This window comes from Antennarius striatus, chromosome 14 (assembly GCF_040054535.1).
Source record: "Antennarius striatus isolate MH-2024 chromosome 14, ASM4005453v1, whole genome shotgun sequence".
NCBI classification, from domain to species: Eukaryota; Metazoa; Chordata; class Actinopteri; order Lophiiformes; family Antennariidae; genus Antennarius; species Antennarius striatus.
This window is the reverse complement of record NC_090789.1, coordinates 5,549,197-5,567,901: the sequence shown is the minus strand read 5'-3', so window position 1 is coordinate 5,567,901 and position 18,705 is coordinate 5,549,197. Positions and strand designations below refer to the sequence as shown.

The window sequence follows — 18,705 nt, the reverse complement described above, 5'->3', positions numbered from 1 at the left end:
TTGTTTCATATCAAATTTTAAGGCAGAAAATTGTCCCTTCTTTAGTTTATTTTCCAGCTGTACCTCGCAAAGTTGATCAATAGTACATGACAGTTAATATATCTGCAAAATTGAGTTTCACCAGTAGGATTTCCCTTCTACAATTTTTGGACATTATTGAACATCTAATCCGAAAGATTCTGTAAACTAGAATAGGCTTGATATCAGGGAAAATAAAACTGGAAGAACAGGAAATGCTTCTTGCAGGAATTGTACCTAATTGTCCAGCAGAGATGGTCCAGCCAGGTCCTATGTGCTTATATGCATACAAACGTCTATATCTGTGTATGTTTGCATACAAAGAAATGATTTAATAAAAGGAGACAGCGGGTCAAGACATGAGTGTCGGCTCCTGTCCCCTTAAAGGAGGTAATAAAAGACTCCTGCCTTACAGTGACAGGTTATAAGTCGGGCTGGCAGTCGCGGGTCCCTCTAGTCAAGAGCCCGCCTCATCTATCAGCAGTAGTACGGTGCAGGCTCTGTAATATTGAATACTCTTTACAGACGCAATTCCTGTTCTACTACCTATATCACGGTTTGTCTAGAGATGTATTAAACAAAGAGAAATTACTTCATTGCAGCATGCAGAGCATCTGAAAGCAGCATTTACAGCCAAGCTATTTCAGCATGTGATGGATTGAGTGAGGGCTTGTGTTTATGTGTTTGTGCATGTTTATATGCGTGTGTGTTTGTGTGTATGTGTGAGTCTGTGTGCATTTGGGGTTGTGTGGATTGTGGCTCCAAATGGAATTGGGACTGCTCAAAACAAAATCCATGCGATGAGTGCTACTGTCTTTTCTTTTCTTTTCATTGACAAAACACAATTCTACTAATGCGACATAAGATAGCACAATTAAATTTCTTTTGTCATCCATCTATCCAACTATCTCTTTGAGAAAATACAGAACAGCATACACATACATACATGCATGCACACACGCATGCACAAAGATTAGGATTGAGCGACAGCAGATAGAGCGTGGTGGCAAATGAACTCTTATCATCATTGTGCAGCCTTTTGTGATCATATGTGGCATTATTGCCTGCTTTGGCTGGGCATGACAGATGTGTATACCGCTGCTACAGTGCATGGGTACTTAGGGAGTCTGTGTATGTGTGTGTGTATGTTACATCTGCAATTCTACTGTCTGTTGTTATCGCTTTTGGCACACAATGGGCTCACCAACTGCTTTCTGCTAACAGCCCCCAGGCATCACTGATGGGGAAGTGGTAGCCACTATGAGCAGGCAGCAAATGGAACAAAGGCCTGATGTGTATCAGAGACTGCTGGAGCAGAGAGCTGAAGTGCGCCACATGGCCGCATGCTGGGGCCCACTACAAGCAACCAATCAGAATCGTTACACTTTGAAGCAATCATTGCGTGTACAGTTGGTGTGTAGTCAGTTAAGGCATGACAATACTGGAAACCACACAGAGGATTACTGTGTTTGATAACCACAAATTCTAAATGACACACTCCCTGGAAGAGGACAAGTTAAACGAGAGCTGACAGTGTGTTTCCTTACAGCTGGGTGAGACATTGCTCAAGGAAGCCTTAATATTTCAAATCCTAGAGTATTTTTCTGTTAAATAACAGCCATGAAGGCTCTGCTTCCAGCAGGTGCTCAAAGAAGGTCCTCATCAGTGGAACTGAGCGCATATCAGCACTTCAACTGATCATCTCTTTCCAGAGGAGGGCAAAGAGAAAAACGCTGAAATAGTCATGTTCTTACATTGTGAAAAAAAAAAAGCAAATGTGCACATAAGACAAAAGCTGACACTGTAAATGTGGAAGAAGCGATGACTGCAATGGCTTCCAATGTGATAATGCACTCGCACGTGATGTGAAGGAAATGGAGCTAAAAGTCAACATTGCCACTGGAACATATCACCTTGTAGGATAGTTGCTCTTTGAAGGAATTGACAGGGTTGAGTTGCTCAAATACTTCTTAGCTAACAGTTAGAAACACATTGAAGCTACATTTACATTGTATTTGCAATCGCTCAGTGCATTATGATGGAATGCAAAGTATTAAGTCTAGTTGAGATGCATAGCAGAAAAGCTAGCTAATGATTGTCTAAGCTATCTGGCTGGTTCATTGTTTCTGTTGCCAAGATTTATCTCAGAATAAAGAATATGTCGGAACAGACAGACGAGACCTTCTGAAGCTCCTTAGTAAGACTGAACACAGTACAAAAAATTCCACAAATTCATTCATTAATTTTACAAACCACTTGTTCCGCTTTCGTGGGTCACAGGGGCTGCTGGAACCTATCCCAGTGGACTTACGGGCATGAGGCAGGGCGATGCTTTGGAACAGACCAATCCATCTGAAGTGCATGTTTTTGGAGGTGGGAGGAAACCAGATAACCCAGAGAAAACCCATGCAGACACGGAGACAACATACAAACTGCACATAAAGGACTCAAACCCACATATATAGGGATTTTACATATGAGTAAAGTAAAATTACTCTTTTAGCATGTAGGATATAGTATGCTGATACTTATCTCTCAAGTGGCAATTTATTATGTATTTGGATCTGCTGATTAATTTCTCTTCATTAGATTCATCACTAATTGATTGTTCTGTAAAATTTATGAGAATATGTGTTAATGTGTATCAAATTATTTTTTAAAAAACCACTTCAAAACAAAACAAAACAAAAATACTTGAAAGAGGGACCAACCTAACCTCTATCTATCCATCCATCCATCTTCAACAGCTTATCTGGAGCCGGGTCGCAAAGGCAATAATGTCAGCAGGGATGCCCATGCTTCCCTCTCCCCAGACACCTCAACTAGAGCTTCCGGGGAGATCCCGAGGCGTTCCCGGGCCAGCTAAGAGGCAGTCTCTCCAGCGTGTCCTAGGTCCTCCCCAGGGCCTCCTTCTGGTGGGACATGCCTGGAACACCTCCGGAGGGAGGTGTGCAGGAGGCGTCCTCAACAGATGCCCCAGCCATCTGACCTGGCTCCTCTCGATATGGAGGAACACCAACTTTAATTCCCCCTGGTGACTGAGTTCCTCATCCTATATGTAAAGATGCACCCAGCCACTCAACAGAGGAAACTCATTTCAACCGCTTGTCATGACCCAAAGTTCATGACCATACGTGAGAGTAGGAACGTACAGTACAATGACCTGTAAATCGAGAGCTTCACCTTTCAAATCAGCTCCTTCTTTACCATGACAGACCTACACAACAACTGTATCACTGCACCAATTTGTCTGTCAATCTCACATTCCATCCTTCCCTCACTCATGAACAAGACCCAAAGATACTTGAACTCCTCCACTTGGGGAAAAGACTCCCCACCAACCTAGAGAAGGCAGACCACCTTATTCCAGTCAAGAGCCATGGCCTCAGATTTGGAGGTGCTAATACTCATCTCACTCGCGTCGCACTCTGCTGCAAACCGTACCTTTGCATGATGAGGATCTAAGTTTAATGAGGTCAACAGGACATCACCCAAAAAAAACAGATTAAATACTTTGGCCCCATCCCCTGGCTGCACCCAGAAATTCTGACTATGAACAGAACTGGTGAAAATGGCAGCCTGCCTACATCCAACATGCACCTGTGACATGTCTGACTTACTGCAAGCAATGAGAAACAAGCTCAGGGATCGGACAGCCATTAACAAAGGGCCTTGAACCCCACAGATACCATAAGGAATGTGGTCAAATGCCTCCTCCAGATCCACAAAGCTTATATGGACTGGTTGGGCGAACCAGGACAAAAACAGCAATGTTCATCCTGAATCTGAAGTTCGACCATTGGTCTAATTCTCCTCTCTATTACCCTTGAATTGATTTTTCCCAGAAGGCCAACTGATAGTCCTTCTCCATGGTCTCCCCGGACTCAAGTTTTTGCCTCCACGACCACTCGTGCAGCGGTAAAGCTGGACAGGTCATCACCAGGTGGTGATCTGCTGTCAGCTCTTCCAGAGTCCCACAATTCAACAAAACTCGATGAGGCTCCTTCTTCAGCTTGACAACATCCCTTACTTCCAGCGTCCACTGAGGGGTTCAGGGGTTGCCACTGCAATAGGCACTGAAGACATAGCATCTACAGCTCTGAGAAGCCGCTTCAACAATGGAGGTGGAGAACATGGTCCACTCTCACTCAATGTCCCCAAACTCTTGCGTGATCTGGGAGAAGCTTTCCCCAAGGTGGGAGTTGAAAACCTCGCTGACAGGGGGTTCCACCAGACATTTCCAACAGACCCTCAAAACACGCTTGGGCCTGCCAAGTCTGTCCACGCCCCTGCCCTGCCAGAGGATCCAGGTCATCACCAGGTGGTGATCTGCTGACAGCTTTTCCCCTCTCTTCACCCGAGTGTCCAAGACACACGGTTGAAGGTCTGATGATACGACAATAAAGTTGATCATTGATCAGCGGCCTAGGTTGTCCTGGTGCTATGTGCACTTATGGGCATCTCAGTGCTCCAACAAGGTGAAAAACTGTAACTACCAGAGAGTTCCACGAACAGAACATCTTGTTCAGATCGATGAGGCTGTTCAGCCCAGTCAACCCTCTTCAGATCTCACTGTCTTTACCCACGTGAGCATTGAAGACCCCAAGAGGAACAATGTTTCCTTGTTTGGAACACTATTCAGTATCCCTCCCAGGGACTCCATGAACACCGGGTATTCCGGACTGACCAGAGGCCAAAAGAACACCTGAAGGGGCAAGGATGCCACCCTCTCGTTCACCATAGTAAACTTCAACATGTGGCGGCTGAGACATGGGGCTCAGACCCACAAACCATGGCTGGTTTGTGGATAAAAACTTGAAAATTAGGTGAATCTATGTTTTAACACAAGCATTGTGTTATGTCGTATACAGTTTTAAAAGAATTAGAAGAGTTAAGCTATCCTACCAATGGCAACGGGGTGTCTAAATAAACTAGAAGGGTGCGGACAAGAATGATGAAATATAGATTATAATCACCATCTGTCACTATCTATTGCATCTGAGCTGTTTAAGAAAGGAAGACAAGAAAGATTGTTGAAGAAAACATTTGTTCAGATTTATGACACACAACAAGAGAGGTCATTATTCTCCTGTGACATATGACTTTCTCTCCACACACCTCTCACCCCCACCCAGCGGGGACCATGACTACCAGACTTCCCTCTGGAAATAAGTGTGAAGTGCCAGCAGCCCCTTAAAACAGGAGGTACATGCTAGTATCGCACATTGCATTTAGCCAGAATCATGCACATGCAGCAAACATATAAACACACGGAATTATCAGCCTCAGAAAGTGTGGAAAGTTACCACCACCAGCGTGAAGGGGTTTCCTCTTCAGAAGCGAGCATTCTCATGCACAGTCAGACACACACCCGTGTGCATGCGCATCTCCTTCCATGAATAAAATGACGGTTGGCCACTTTTTTTCTTTTTTTTACATGAGCTTTAATGTAATTACAGGACTGACAAGGACAGACTCTCTTTACTTATTGCACTGTGCTAGAACCCCTGAGAGCAACAGACATGAGCATGCACAGAGCGCTTGTCCAATCTCTAATGACAACAGCACACCCTTTCCACGATAATCCTTTCATTTCTGTCCACTCACAGCAGAGGAAAAGGCAGAGAGGTGAGCTTGGTGAGTGTGAGTTGTGTGTATGTGTATATTGGAGTGTCTCTGTGGGGGTGGAAGAGTGATGAGCAGCTAAAGTGCAAACAGGAATGGGGAATGAATGGGGAGGGTAAAAATTTAAGGATTATGCTCCAATAATGGCTGACAAAGGTGATATCGAGCAGGAAACATGTCAGCCTTGAAAAAGGTCATCTGGTAGAGCAGGAAAGTGGTCAACGTCTGCTTTGTCAAAAGGTGAAAGGTCAAACAGCAGAAGAAGAGGATCAATATTAAACATTTCAATCCCCTCTCATGTGTGGAATCTCTTTCTCTCGTCCGCCTGTGTCTCCCTACTCACAACGCAGCATACGCAGCCTTTTAGTGATGGAAATTCTCCAGACATGCAATAGCAGGCTACCTCTCTTGGGGTTGCTTAGCATAAGCACACAGAAATACATTCTCCAGCATCATGTCTGCAGAAAACTACGTTCTCTGTAAAGACTAAAGCATCATCCATATCAAAAACTTTCGGTATTAACTGACCAATCCTAACCTCCACACACAGTCGGGAGCCAGAAAGAGAGACTTCTGCAGTGAAACAAGTCACAGCAGAGAATAAACATTCAGTGTGTTAATTGTCTGTGCAAATGGTTTGGCTGGGGATCAATGGCAGATTTATAGATGCGCAAGCAGTAGCATCCAGATGGACAGACTTAGCGTTGCACTCAACATGGTAGCATCCATCTTGTCAGTACTTTCAGCAGTACTGAGTAACTTCAGATGGGAGATTTCTCATGCTCAGCCTTGCTTTCGTCTTCTTGGAATTCTTCGTCTTCGTGGAATTAAATTTTTTTTTAGCGCTCGTTTTTTCAATCATATCCCATCTCTCTAAAAATTCTCCAACCTTGTGATGTTAAAGTCCTCATTTTCTGCCCTCCCCACTTCTTGGGCAACTCTAGCACAGCATTTTTTTTGTCTCTTGGGGTGATTTTCCCTCCCTCAGCAACATGATACAGCCATGTGAATCAGAGAGTGACTGTTAATGTTAATAGCAGCCAGATGCCTGGTTCACCACCTTTGCAGTCATTGAGCATCTTGGTGGCAATAGACTGTTTGAGAAAAGAAAGGAAAAGATGAGGAGGAGGAGGAGGAGGAGGAGGAGGAGGAAGCATGCCGACAGATGTCTCATCATAGCATCTGCTGGGAAAACACAAAAGGATAGCACAAAGAATGAAAAATTAAAATTTGACAATGACAAATTCATTGAAACCTAATTGATTAGCAAGGAGTGATTTCATTAAAACTCACACTGCATGACCACGTCAACTTATTATAATTAAGATGCAATGAATTAAGGAGAAACATATTGATTTTTTGGTGCTGCATTCATTCTTTTCAGGCCAGACGTCCAGTAAATCCTAATAATAGACTCAACTGAACATATCACATATTCCAGGCTAAACAACGAGATCCTTGACTGTTAAAGTGTTTCAATAAGCCAATAAAGAACTGTATGACATTCCAGTCCAGTTGCGCTTAGGCAGATTCACCAATGCAGAAAAACCACATTGACATTTTAAGCAATGCCTTTAACCGAAACATTCTATTGTGCGGAATTTTTTTGCTGCAGTCATTTTTAATAATGAAACTGCAGGTTGATTGGGTCACATAAAAATCACAATTAGCAACCTCTGGAATGTAAGTACCTCCGCCCGCACATGCAGTAGATGGGTTATTTCCCATCCACTCCCATCCTCCAGCAGCACTCACGCACAAACGAACATTTTGGCTGTTTAAAAACAAAAGATAGGACTAGCTTGAGGTGCTTTTGAAATAGAATCCAATCGTTGCCTCAGTCATGCAATTAGCCCTTGACTTGGTCTGCATTTCGGTCCCTGCAGGGTGGTTGCGCAGACCAGAGATAATGCTAAACACCCTTGTTTGCTCTATCAAATTAACAAGATACACTAAAACACGCTGCGATACACTCCCGGAAAAATGGGTGGTGAGAGGCAAAGGGCTAATTTGTTTTTACCCCACTTAAACTCACCTATTGAATTTTAAATCTGAGAGCACCATTATTACACAAATGTGAGGGAGTTAAACAGAGGTCAAACTCAAAATATTGCTCTTTATAAACATGATAAAAATGATGACTGATGGAGAGGTCAGCTCAGTTGTGGTTAAAACATCAATGCACAAGAGAAGAAACGAGTAGAACTGAATCCGACACTATGGAATATGCCCAAAACCTTCAAGTAGTGCAATGCAAAATCTTCGATCAAACAAAAAATGAAAACATTGACTGTGCAAAGTCGACTGACGATGGTGGGGTTCTGGTGCTGACTGGAATGTAACAACTTCTCAAGGCCAATCGCTCAACTGACCACACTATTCTGACCTCAGGCGGTGCCGCAGGGGTACCAACTGATAACAGTCAAGGCCATATGTGCGAGAGTGCGTGTCATGTGTGTGTGAAAGGAGAGAGGTCTGCTTTAGCGGCGGTGGGTACATGAAACCTGCCATGCATTTACACGCTGTGTTATGCGCGTGCTCGCACGTCACGGTATCTGCTGTAAAAGGCAGCTTCGGGGCATCTTCGGAGCGTCTGTTATCATTAAAGTTCATGTCGTCTTGCTCAGGCCCTCCAGGCCACTGGCAGCTTGACTCAGACAAAGGTCAGCAATTAGTACAGAGATTTAGACATTTCATTAAATGATAATGCACAATTCTCTAGTATTACACAAATCAGACAAAAAAAAACATTAAAATTGTATAAGAACGACACACGAACATGTAAAACTATATCGCCGATAAAACAACACAAGATGTTGAGAGCCCTTAAATGATCTGATGTGAATGCCCATTGCATGCAATAATTGCTTTTTTTTCCCCCACACAGCCATTAAACTGTGCAGCCTGAGAGAAACAATGTAAATGGCATTACATTAAGATCCAATAAGAATTAAGAGGCCGGTCATTTCCTCTTCCTGCACAGACGATGATATAATCCTATTTCGGGATCTCCATCTCGTAGGCCTACACATGTATTTCTCTCTCACTTCTCTCTCTCAGATTCTCCCCTGAGATCCTGTTCACTCTATGAGAAGGGCTGCTGCACATTGATCCCCACTATCTGTGTCGGGTCAGTGGATACAGCCACACTCAGCACTTTCTGTATGTCTTGAGAGTGTCCAGGCTGTCACGGCCTGCTTTCCCTTGCTACCCCTGAATATTTGCCCTTTTGAGGAGCAGTGGCAGGCAATATTTGCCGACCCCTATGGATCATCACCTTAGCACTGAGTAGTTGTCAGATATTTAGATAAAATATGACATACAATATAAGACCCTGACATACAGTACATGATGTCCAGAGGTGCTGCATTGTTTGTCCCGTGTCAGATGGTTTCGCACAAAGGATAAAAGGTGAGTTAGCAGGCGAATCAGTAAGATCACTAAAGTGCTTTCTGAATAAACATAAAAAGGAATTAAGCTCGAGTAAAATGCGCTTTGTTAAAAAAAATTCTTCTCATTATTAAATAAAAAACTGCCTTGAACTGACTTGTTTTAACTAAAGACTTATGCTCGGCAGCGTCTTGACCTCCATTATGATAATGCCTTTTCGTCGCCATCCTAACTCCTTCTGACAAAATAACGGAATGCGTTTTATTTGCTCAGGGGGTGATCTTCCTCCTTGTCAACAAGCGAACTGTACGGCGGTCTCCGCCTCGCCAGCATGTGCACAAATGTGACATGTTGCATCTAGTCCTCAGAGGAGAGCGGGAGAGGCAGTTCGTTTTCTGTCTGCAGTATCTCTGAACATAGGTCACTGCTTAGTCTCGGGAGGCCCATACTGTGCTATTACATGGATGGACAGCCATGTAATACATTTTTGTTCCCTGGGATTATTTTTTTCTATGACAATTATTACTTTTCCGCACTTCAAAAAAGGTGCTGGATAAGTTTTAGTGGATGGGTTATGGTTTTACATTAAAAACTATTAAAACCATTTATTGTAGATCTCAGAGGTTATTATCTGTCTCTGGATCCAAGTAATAGGGAACATTGAAATCTGCTTGTCTGAGATGACAAATAATAATGCAAAGATGCACAATTGAGATTAAACTGCATCTTAAAAAATTACAAATGTATGTTGGAAACATACAAAAACACCATTAGTGAAACACTGTTTTCCATGAATTAACATAAAACTAATAATACCCATGTGATTCCAAATTCCAGAGGCAGGCTTTAATGCTCAAGGAGTCATATAATGAGGGTCAAACTGTCATGCAACTATTGCAATCAGCATGTAATATATGTGTATATAATACAAACCTCTGTGGACGGAATTCACATGTTTGTTTCGCTTTGTTTCCCATGTTTTCAGACAATGGCACACTGTAAAATACTGCACTGTGTATCTTACGCGACACAATTCCAAACTCAAAAGATTTACATGCATTGATAACTATTCACCCAAAGACAGCTCTTTGCCTGAGTGGCTCCTCTCAAGGGCCTGTCACACATCCCATAAGCTGGTGAACTAGCGTAGCTTAGCCTCGCTGCCCAAAGTCTCGCTTCCATCCTCTTCCAGTGCCTCCTGTCCTCTCCAAAGCTTTGATCAGCTAAGCCTGCAGAGTTACAGTATCAGTCCTCTGTTACACTAAAACCCACACTCACATATCTAGAGCTGTGGTGGAGGCTCCAGCTCCTGCTCCAGCACTAAGCCTCCCCAGTTGATATAATCCATCCTGCTTCTTTTCTGCTACAATGCTCTGGTTTCAAACTCAGGTTGTATTCTCATCTGCAGCTACCTCAGCCTGCTACAATGCCTAAATTATTGGAACTTCTCAGGAATGTAGTTTCAGGCTGATCAAGTGATGAAATGGCGACACCATCTAACATTTGGATCTCATCTCTGGGCATTACATGTCAGAACATCTGCTCCACTTCTAGAAAAATGCTTGCGCCATCCTGCAAAAACCAGCTACAGGCCTTTTTCTGCAGGGCAGTGCCTCCCCCCCATCCATATCATCACTACCACCACCCTGATCCACACCACTGGGGTACAGACTGGGCCCTCCCCATCTACCCATGACTGCACCAACAGGGGATAAAGGGATAAAGAGCCTCTGCTCAGGGACTGATTACTTACATCTGCCAGGCTAAATCCCACTGCCAACACATGCACACACACTCACACACATGTACAAACACAGGCACACATTTCGCCTGCTGTGAGCTGCTGCAAGCACACTCATGACTATTGTTTTCTGACATAAGCATGCAGTATATGAGGAAGCTGTAGGTGTGTTTGTGTATCGTGGAGTTTTTTTCTTACGGATGTAAACGATTGCAGGTCAATAAACACATAATTAAGACACATAAAGCACACTAGTGTAAATGTTTTAAATACAACCATCAATTAATTTATATTATGGCTCCCATAAATGAGTCAGAGGCTCCGACAGCAGTAGAGTCAATGCTGCAGTAATTATTCCGTAGGGCAAAGGTCTCATCCTACTTCAGACGGCTTCACCTCGCATGAACCAACAATGATGGTTACCATAAAAGTTTCTGTCTTTATTATTCTCTCTCAGTATTTAATGACATCACTCTGTTCTAATTCCATATGCTGACTCTAACCAAGCCAAGCTGTGACACCGAGCTATGTCCCATACTCTTCTGTGGCTGCCTTTGGTCGTAACTATAGCAACCATAATCATGTTAGCATTGCAAACCAGAGAGCTAGTGGTTCCTTCAGTCTGCTTAGACATTGACCTTGGATCATGGTCAGAGTCACCAGGATACTCAACAGGCCTGAGTTCAACCAGCAACAGGAAGTCCACATGATTCCAAACCAGTCCCAAACTCCAATTGTCTGTCGCTGAGTACAAAGATGATTTTACAGCAACCCCGCCATGGACTATGAGATGACTTCAGGGATGGAAAGATGTGACAAGTGATGACAAGAGACAGGCAAGAGAGAGATGGGCATCAGCAGCAAAGAGCTGCAACAATTTAACAGATCATTTACTAAATTCAGATTTATTCCAACCAAACGGAGGTGATTGTGTAAAGGCAGCTTGTGTGATTTTCCTTCTGTGCATGTCAGCTTTTAATAAAGAGTGTTTCACAACGCGTTAACAAAGCAATTAATCTTGACAAAGAAACTTGAATTCAGAAGACTGAATCCGAAGGTTACACTGTCCAATATAGCACAAAAAAATATTTCGAAAAGGATTTTGCTTTTTAAAAGAATGAGTATTGTGTTGCATCTGTGCACTGAGCAAAAACTAAGTATAAATTATGGAGGGAAGGGTTTTAGTGTAGGTATTTAGTGTTTTTCTTTTGACATTTACAAAAACATCATTAGAGCTCTCATCTTTAGTCTGCCTGTATACCAAACAAATGTCAAATACCTCAGGACTGGCAGTTCCACACTGTAAGAGAGTTTAGCCTTTGACCACCGAGTCATTTAATGACACTGATCTCATAGGTTCCCATTGATTGCCAGTATTAGAAAGCTGGCATCACTGTCAGACGTTCCCAGAGAGCCGATTCCAAGCTGGCCCACTGACCTCTTGGTTCCAGCTCATCTTTCTCTTGCGGGGATTGAAGGGGGGGAATCATAACTCTCATAAGAGCATATTAATCCCATGGTCAGACCACATGCTCCCTGTGAGGGTTTACCTCTGTCACAGATGTGTGCGCTTGTTCACACAGACACACGTGTGCCTACAGTGTGCAGAAGAAGTGCCAGATGGAGAAACTAAAAGACTTGCTTTGGTAAGTTGGTGTGAGGTTTTCAATATATTCTAAACCGAGAATACATCTTTTTATTCAAGCAGCAAAGTGAGCATGCCGTGTCTTCGAATTTGTTGAACTGTTCTGTCAAACTATCAGCATCCTTAAAATGTTGGCATGGTAACTGCAGGATGCTGCAGCCTTGAACTCCTTAGTTAAAGCATGTAAATCAGAGGCAATTGTGTGTCCTGCTGACATTATTCACAAGGGAACACATCCACATTGTCAAAGCCTGCAGAGCTTTAGTGACCTCTAAACTTCAAGAGGATTTCGATCGGACTGGTATTTTATTGTTGTCAAATAAAAAAGATATTAATTCCGAACGCAGGGTTGCTGTGGGATGCAGGTCCTTCCAAGGGCGCACGGACTAAGGAAATCGCACATCCAATTACCGCCATCTTCAGGCATTATGGTAGCAACCCTTTAAATCGTTAGGAGCCACTAATTCGTGACTAAAAATCGTTATAGCGCAAAGCCACAGCACCTCCACCACCGCGGTTTATGTAAAATGGCGTTTACAAAAAAAAAAAAACACGACTGCGGCGTTTTAATTAATTAATCAGTTGGCTGATGGCGATGAATGACGTATTTATCATCATGTCATTAAGTCTATTTCATCCTGAAATTTTGGGGTCCGTGAAAACGTCCAGGACGGGGGCGAGTCAGGAAGGACGTGCCGCCGGAAAATGCGGTGCGTTGTGGGGGGCCAGTTCCATTCAAATACACGATGAACGACAGGTGACATGATGAAGGTGAGAAACAGACACAACCACCGTGATGTTATTTGGGGGGGGGGGTGTGGGGGTCCGAGGGGTGGGGTGGGGTGGGGGGTGATAGCTGTTGACTTATGCGTAATGGAAACACCGGGGCTGCACGCACAGCCGACCAGGCATAACATAGCAGAGCTTTTCCTCTTATGCACAATTTGTGGCGCACGCCTGCACGCACATGCCCGTGCACGCACCAAACGCGCGCACACACACACACACACACACACACACACACACATACGACACGCGTAAAAACACGGCATGAGCCATGCACAACTGTTCAGACACGATCGTTACCTCGGTGTCGTAGATTTTGGTGATGAGTGAGAACGAGTACTTCCTGGACTCCCGAATGTGCTGGATGGCCAGCTGAACTGCCGGTTCGATTCCCTGGCTGATGCTGCTCATCAGGGCCGATTCGTTCATGGGCATAAGAACCATGATGGGCAAGTTTTCCCCATCCCTTGCGAACCAACTGTTGTCCTGTCCGTGTTTGGTGCGGTCGTTGCACACCTTAGCCAGGGCTGGCTGGAGGAACAAAACAGAGAGGAGGACGCATCCCGTCGGGAGCAACATCTCCCAGCCGCCGCAGTCCCTCCGGGCTGGAGCCATGCGACCGAACAGGGTGATCAAATGAGATCCCACAGCGTACCCTCACTGTTTGGGCATTGCAAAAAAAAACCCCAAAAAAAACAAAAACAAATTTCGGTCTAGTCCGGGATGCTCCGACGTCAAGGTAAATCGTATTTCAAAACAGAGCAGAGGCGAAAGCCGCAGCAGCCCCCGCAGTGGGTAAACTGGTCATATGGATTGAGACTGCCAAATAAAGGGGAAAAAATTGGAATCTATAACGGAGCCTCTGAAAGAAAAAAGAATATTCCAAGGGCGCAGATAGTGGCGTTGCAGAGGGGGAACGCTACTGTCTCTCGGTGTTCGTCATCCGAACGATCTCCTGTCAAACCCTTTCTGATTCAAAACCCGCTTTCACGTTGGCTTTAATCACTTATCACAGAAGCAGAAGAATGTCCTGAAGCATGTCCCGAAATAAGGAGATGGTGATCAGTCACTTTCCTTGACGGTCGTTCAGGATACAGCATTCACCTCTGAAGTAAAATCCCCAGTCAAGAGATGCAACTGTGGGCATCCCGGGCAAAGGCAGTGTCGAAGCCTTTCAATGTGATAAATTAGGAGACTACGATACCGAAAACACACAAAAGCGGTCTAGTCTTAATGCTGGAAGCTTGACTGCAAAGGTTCGACATGGAGATTTGGAGAAGGTAAGTCTTGACAGTCTGAGGGACGGGGATGCTCATCTCCGATGGTGCGTCAGATAAGCGCCGAAGCCGCTGCTGCTGCTCACCGTGCGCGCAAGAGGGAGCACTGAATGTGGAGGATGAGGAGGCGGAGGAGAGGAAGGGAGGGAGGGGAGGAGGAGGAGGAGGATAGGGCTACAGCCTGGTGGAAAGGCTGCATAGACTTGAAGCAGGGCAGACTCATCAGAGACTTGACAGCCAACGATGATTTACTGGGCTTTTATGTTATAGGATAGGATGCAGACGAGGTGACGGAGACGCGCGGAGCAGGACAGTTAACATCTGGTTTGTTGTGCGTCACACAACAGTCACATCCAACATCCATCTTGCAGCTATATGTGTTGTGACTGCTCATAAATCCTTGTGTTAAAAGGTGTGTGTGGGGGGGGGGTATTGCATCCACAAGTGGGTTTTCATTACCTGTGGTGGCGCACCTGCCGAAGCGTTCTTGAGCATCAGTTGGACGTGTAGTGGCCAGGCTGGGTTTGCGTCTGATGAAAAGTGAAATCATCTGTAGGATCCACGTGGACATATTCAGTGGGGACTCTATGATTTATTTGCCGCAATAATCAGCGCAACTGAGCAAAGCAATCACGCAAACTGTTCCTACATGCATGACGTCGGCATGCGTCCTGGTCTGAGAGGGAAAAGTTAAGGGTAAAAGGTAAAAGTGAACTCATCACAGCCATTAGAACGTAAAGGGAGCGCTGACAATTTTATATTCTTTTTATTACTTTAACTTTCTCTTTAAAATCCCTAGAAACTGAATCCTGACACACGTTCAAATGATTTTTAGCACCATGGACAGCGCCGTTAAGCAGCGTTGCGCATTCTCACCTTCCATTGATGCGTGTTGAGCCGCATTTTGTAGTAGTCCAAAATGTAATAACTCTTTCATGTCATTTTGTAATAAAGCTGCATTTTGTAATAAACTGCCCCAACGCATGTTGTAATAACATTTGCCGCATTATGTAATAACTTATGACATGTTCGACGTTTATTACAAAATGCACCGTTATTACAAAATGCGGCTCAACATGCGTGTGCGCCCATGACCTGTGGATAGGGTTCATACATTTTGTTCACATTTTTGTAAGAAAAAAATTAAAAAAAAGATTAAATTCACCTGCAGACCCAGGTCCAGAAAGCCGACCATTAACACAACAGTTTGCAACACATTTCATGGGACTGTTAAAAAGGCGTGGGAAGTGAACTGAATGTGCTGCTAGGGTAACGGGTCTCCGCATGTGGGAAAAAATATAAAAGCCTTTCAAGTCATCAGCTGCCTCTGTATTGCAAAACAGAGCCACGTATTATCTGCCCAACACAATTATATTGCACGGACAATTTTAATCAGCGTCAAAGGGGGTTATTTTGAAAGGGTCTGAAATAAAAAGCACAAATAAAAGTGTAATTTTCCAATTCAGGATGAGTATGACTATGGCACAGGGTATAAAGATCCCATTATAGTGATTGCTGTGTGAAAACAGGGGTGAAATGCGTCACACCACTCTGCCTATACACCATACTGAGGAGGCAAAAAATTTCTCTCAGCCGTCAGACATTCAGGTGAAAGTTAACAACTAAAGGCGATAAAGGTTCCTTTTTTTCAGAGTTGAAGGCAGAAATTCTAAGATTTGTTAATGTCATTTAAATATAGCATCAACAAACACTTTAATTGGCAAATAACCCTAATTACAACATGACTCCCATCCCTCCTCTTGCACAAGCGAGTTTCTCAATCTTCATTAGTGAATTAAAGCATACAGCCATCACGGTTGATGTGGTAGAGTTGAACCTGCTGGCTTCTTAAAACACAGGTCATCCATCACAATGCCAAGTAGCTCCGTACACACAACACACAGAGGAACTGGAACAGCCCTTGAGGATTGCTGGAGCATCTAGTCTCCGAGAAGAACATCCTTTATGTGGAATATTTTCCAAAATCAAGCATCTTCAGATCTCCTTAAGGACCTCAACACACAAGAGGGGTCTTGCTATTTCTGGATGATTCTTATCTTCATGTTTGGATCTTTGAAGTCCAAAATAACTGGTTTATCATTTACAGGATGTGAACGACTGAAGCGTGCGAGAGCAGTGAGCAAAATTTTGAAATTAAAAAAAGAAGTAGGACAAATCAAAGAGAAGCTCTTCTTTCAACCCCGCCACCCCCCCGCCCCCATCCCCTCTTTAGCACTCTTTTCTTTCAGAGCAGTCCAGATGAATAAGTAGGTCAAGTTGTCATCCCATCTGTTTGCTTCAAACAACACAATATATCCCTCCCTGTTCGAAACATTGCTCAAAATCCAAATAGCAGAGAATTAAGAATATATAATAACAGCAGACATTAAACTGTAAATATAACTAAATTCAAACGGGAATTAGAGCCCACTTGGTTTTCAAAAACATTTCTCATGCCTTGGTTGCTGAGCACCTGTACAGACTTTTACAGGTACATTCAATGAAGACCTCTAAACTGATAAAGTTCTCTTTTTTTTCCAAGTATAGAAATGCTACATCTCTGGCTAACAATTGTCAGACATGCCTTAATGAAAACGTCCATTTCATTTCAGATTATGAATCATTCATTAAGCTTTCAATCATGGCTCTGCAATCTGAGCGTCTTCACTAACCGAGATGTCAGGCCAATATCTCACCGCTAATTGGAACATACTTGTGTGGTATGAAGGGCGAACAGTGAAATAATTATGTAGATGCCGACACTCGAGCAATCGGGGATGAAATTGCATATAGTTACACATTCAACAATCACTGGTCAGTGATGTAGCCGCTGAGATGACAGCTTTCAGGTGGTGCTAACGCATTAATTTGAATACTTTCATCACATGGATGGACTGTTTTAGATGGATTAGTCAAAAACATTGTAAAGAATGAGCCAGTTTTGTTTACTTTCAGATACCTGAACCTTAATCCTGTGAAGACACGCAAATGCAGCATCCGATAGCCACACAAACACACACACAGTCAAGTAACACGTCCCTGTTTAATAGAGATTAATGAGGTGGTCTGAGGACAAGCCTCACCATAACACCGACAATACGCCAAAAGATGCTCTATGAATTTTAAAAAGGACGGAGGAGGAGCAGAATGGATGAAAAATAATATTTCTGATGCTCTCATATTTCATAGTCGCTCACTGAATATCCATGCATATGTTTTGTGACTTGCTTACAAAATGAGTAGGTATCTGTATGGACCGACTCTTTGTGGGGAGTCTTGCTTTTTTTTTTTTCTTGCTTAAAACTATATTTATGGAATTTGTGATAAACAACAGGAGGATAGATTAACCAATTCATCCATCTGTCCCGACTGTTTCTAACTCCAACTCATCAAGCTTTGTTTGATGTGGTTTCACAATCTGCATCTAGGAACATAAAAACTGCAGCATGAAAATGTTTAAATGCGATCTTCTCCTCACATAGGTTCATACTAAGCATAAGAATTAATTTATCCCAGCGCGATACCAGAGTACGGCGTTATCACCCAAGTCAAAGCCAAGGACATCGGACGATCTCGAAATGGTACAGATAAGTATCCCTACTAAACAGAAGGAAATATTCCTTCATTCATCTTCAGCCCTTAGCTGAATCTGAGTCACACGTTAGGCTTTAGATTATTGGAGCTGACGACAGGCAAGAGGTGGGGTACACCCTGGATAAATCGCCAGTTCATTGTAGGTCCAACAGGGAACATTTTTTATCAGGAATTTCTGAGACGCTTATTTTCCTTGTTCCCGACATGCTTGCCTTGTCATTTACAGTCACAGCTATTTGAATAATTGCTTTCAGAATTGGAAGTCACAGCCCTGCAAATTCTATGCATACCAACAAGTAGAGGAGCAATTCTTCACCGGGGCATGTTCTACCATGATGGAAAAAAATTGCATCTTTTATGAGCTTGGAAAACACAAAAACACCCCAGACTGTTAAGTAGGAAGCCTCCCCTTTTGAAAAAGACAAGAGGGATGACACTGATGGACACTAAAAACTCCTGAGATCTTTTTAAAAGTTGTATTAGATTATACACGTACTATATATATTTTATTGATATTATTAAAAACATTTATTTGGGTTTACTGGATATTTTTTGACTGCAGCCAGAGGGCATAACCGCCTCATAATGAATCACACAGACTTCTTGACAAGTTGGTCTTACTTGCTAAA

The 18,705-nt window shown here is 43.4% G+C and overlaps 1 protein-coding gene across 1 annotated transcript in view; it reads right to left on the bottom strand.

Annotated features, from left to right (window-relative positions):
- gabbr2 (gamma-aminobutyric acid (GABA) B receptor, 2) overlaps positions 1-13,820 on the bottom strand; it is a 147,039-nt gene extending 133,219 nt beyond the window's left edge. Inside the window, exon 1 of the mRNA XM_068332446.1 lies at positions 13,506-13,820. Within this exon, the coding sequence (XP_068188547.1) occupies positions 13,506-13,820 (315 nt within the window). The remainder of the gene's footprint in view (positions 1-13,505) is intronic.
- Positions 13,821-18,705: the final 4,885 nt, after the last annotated feature.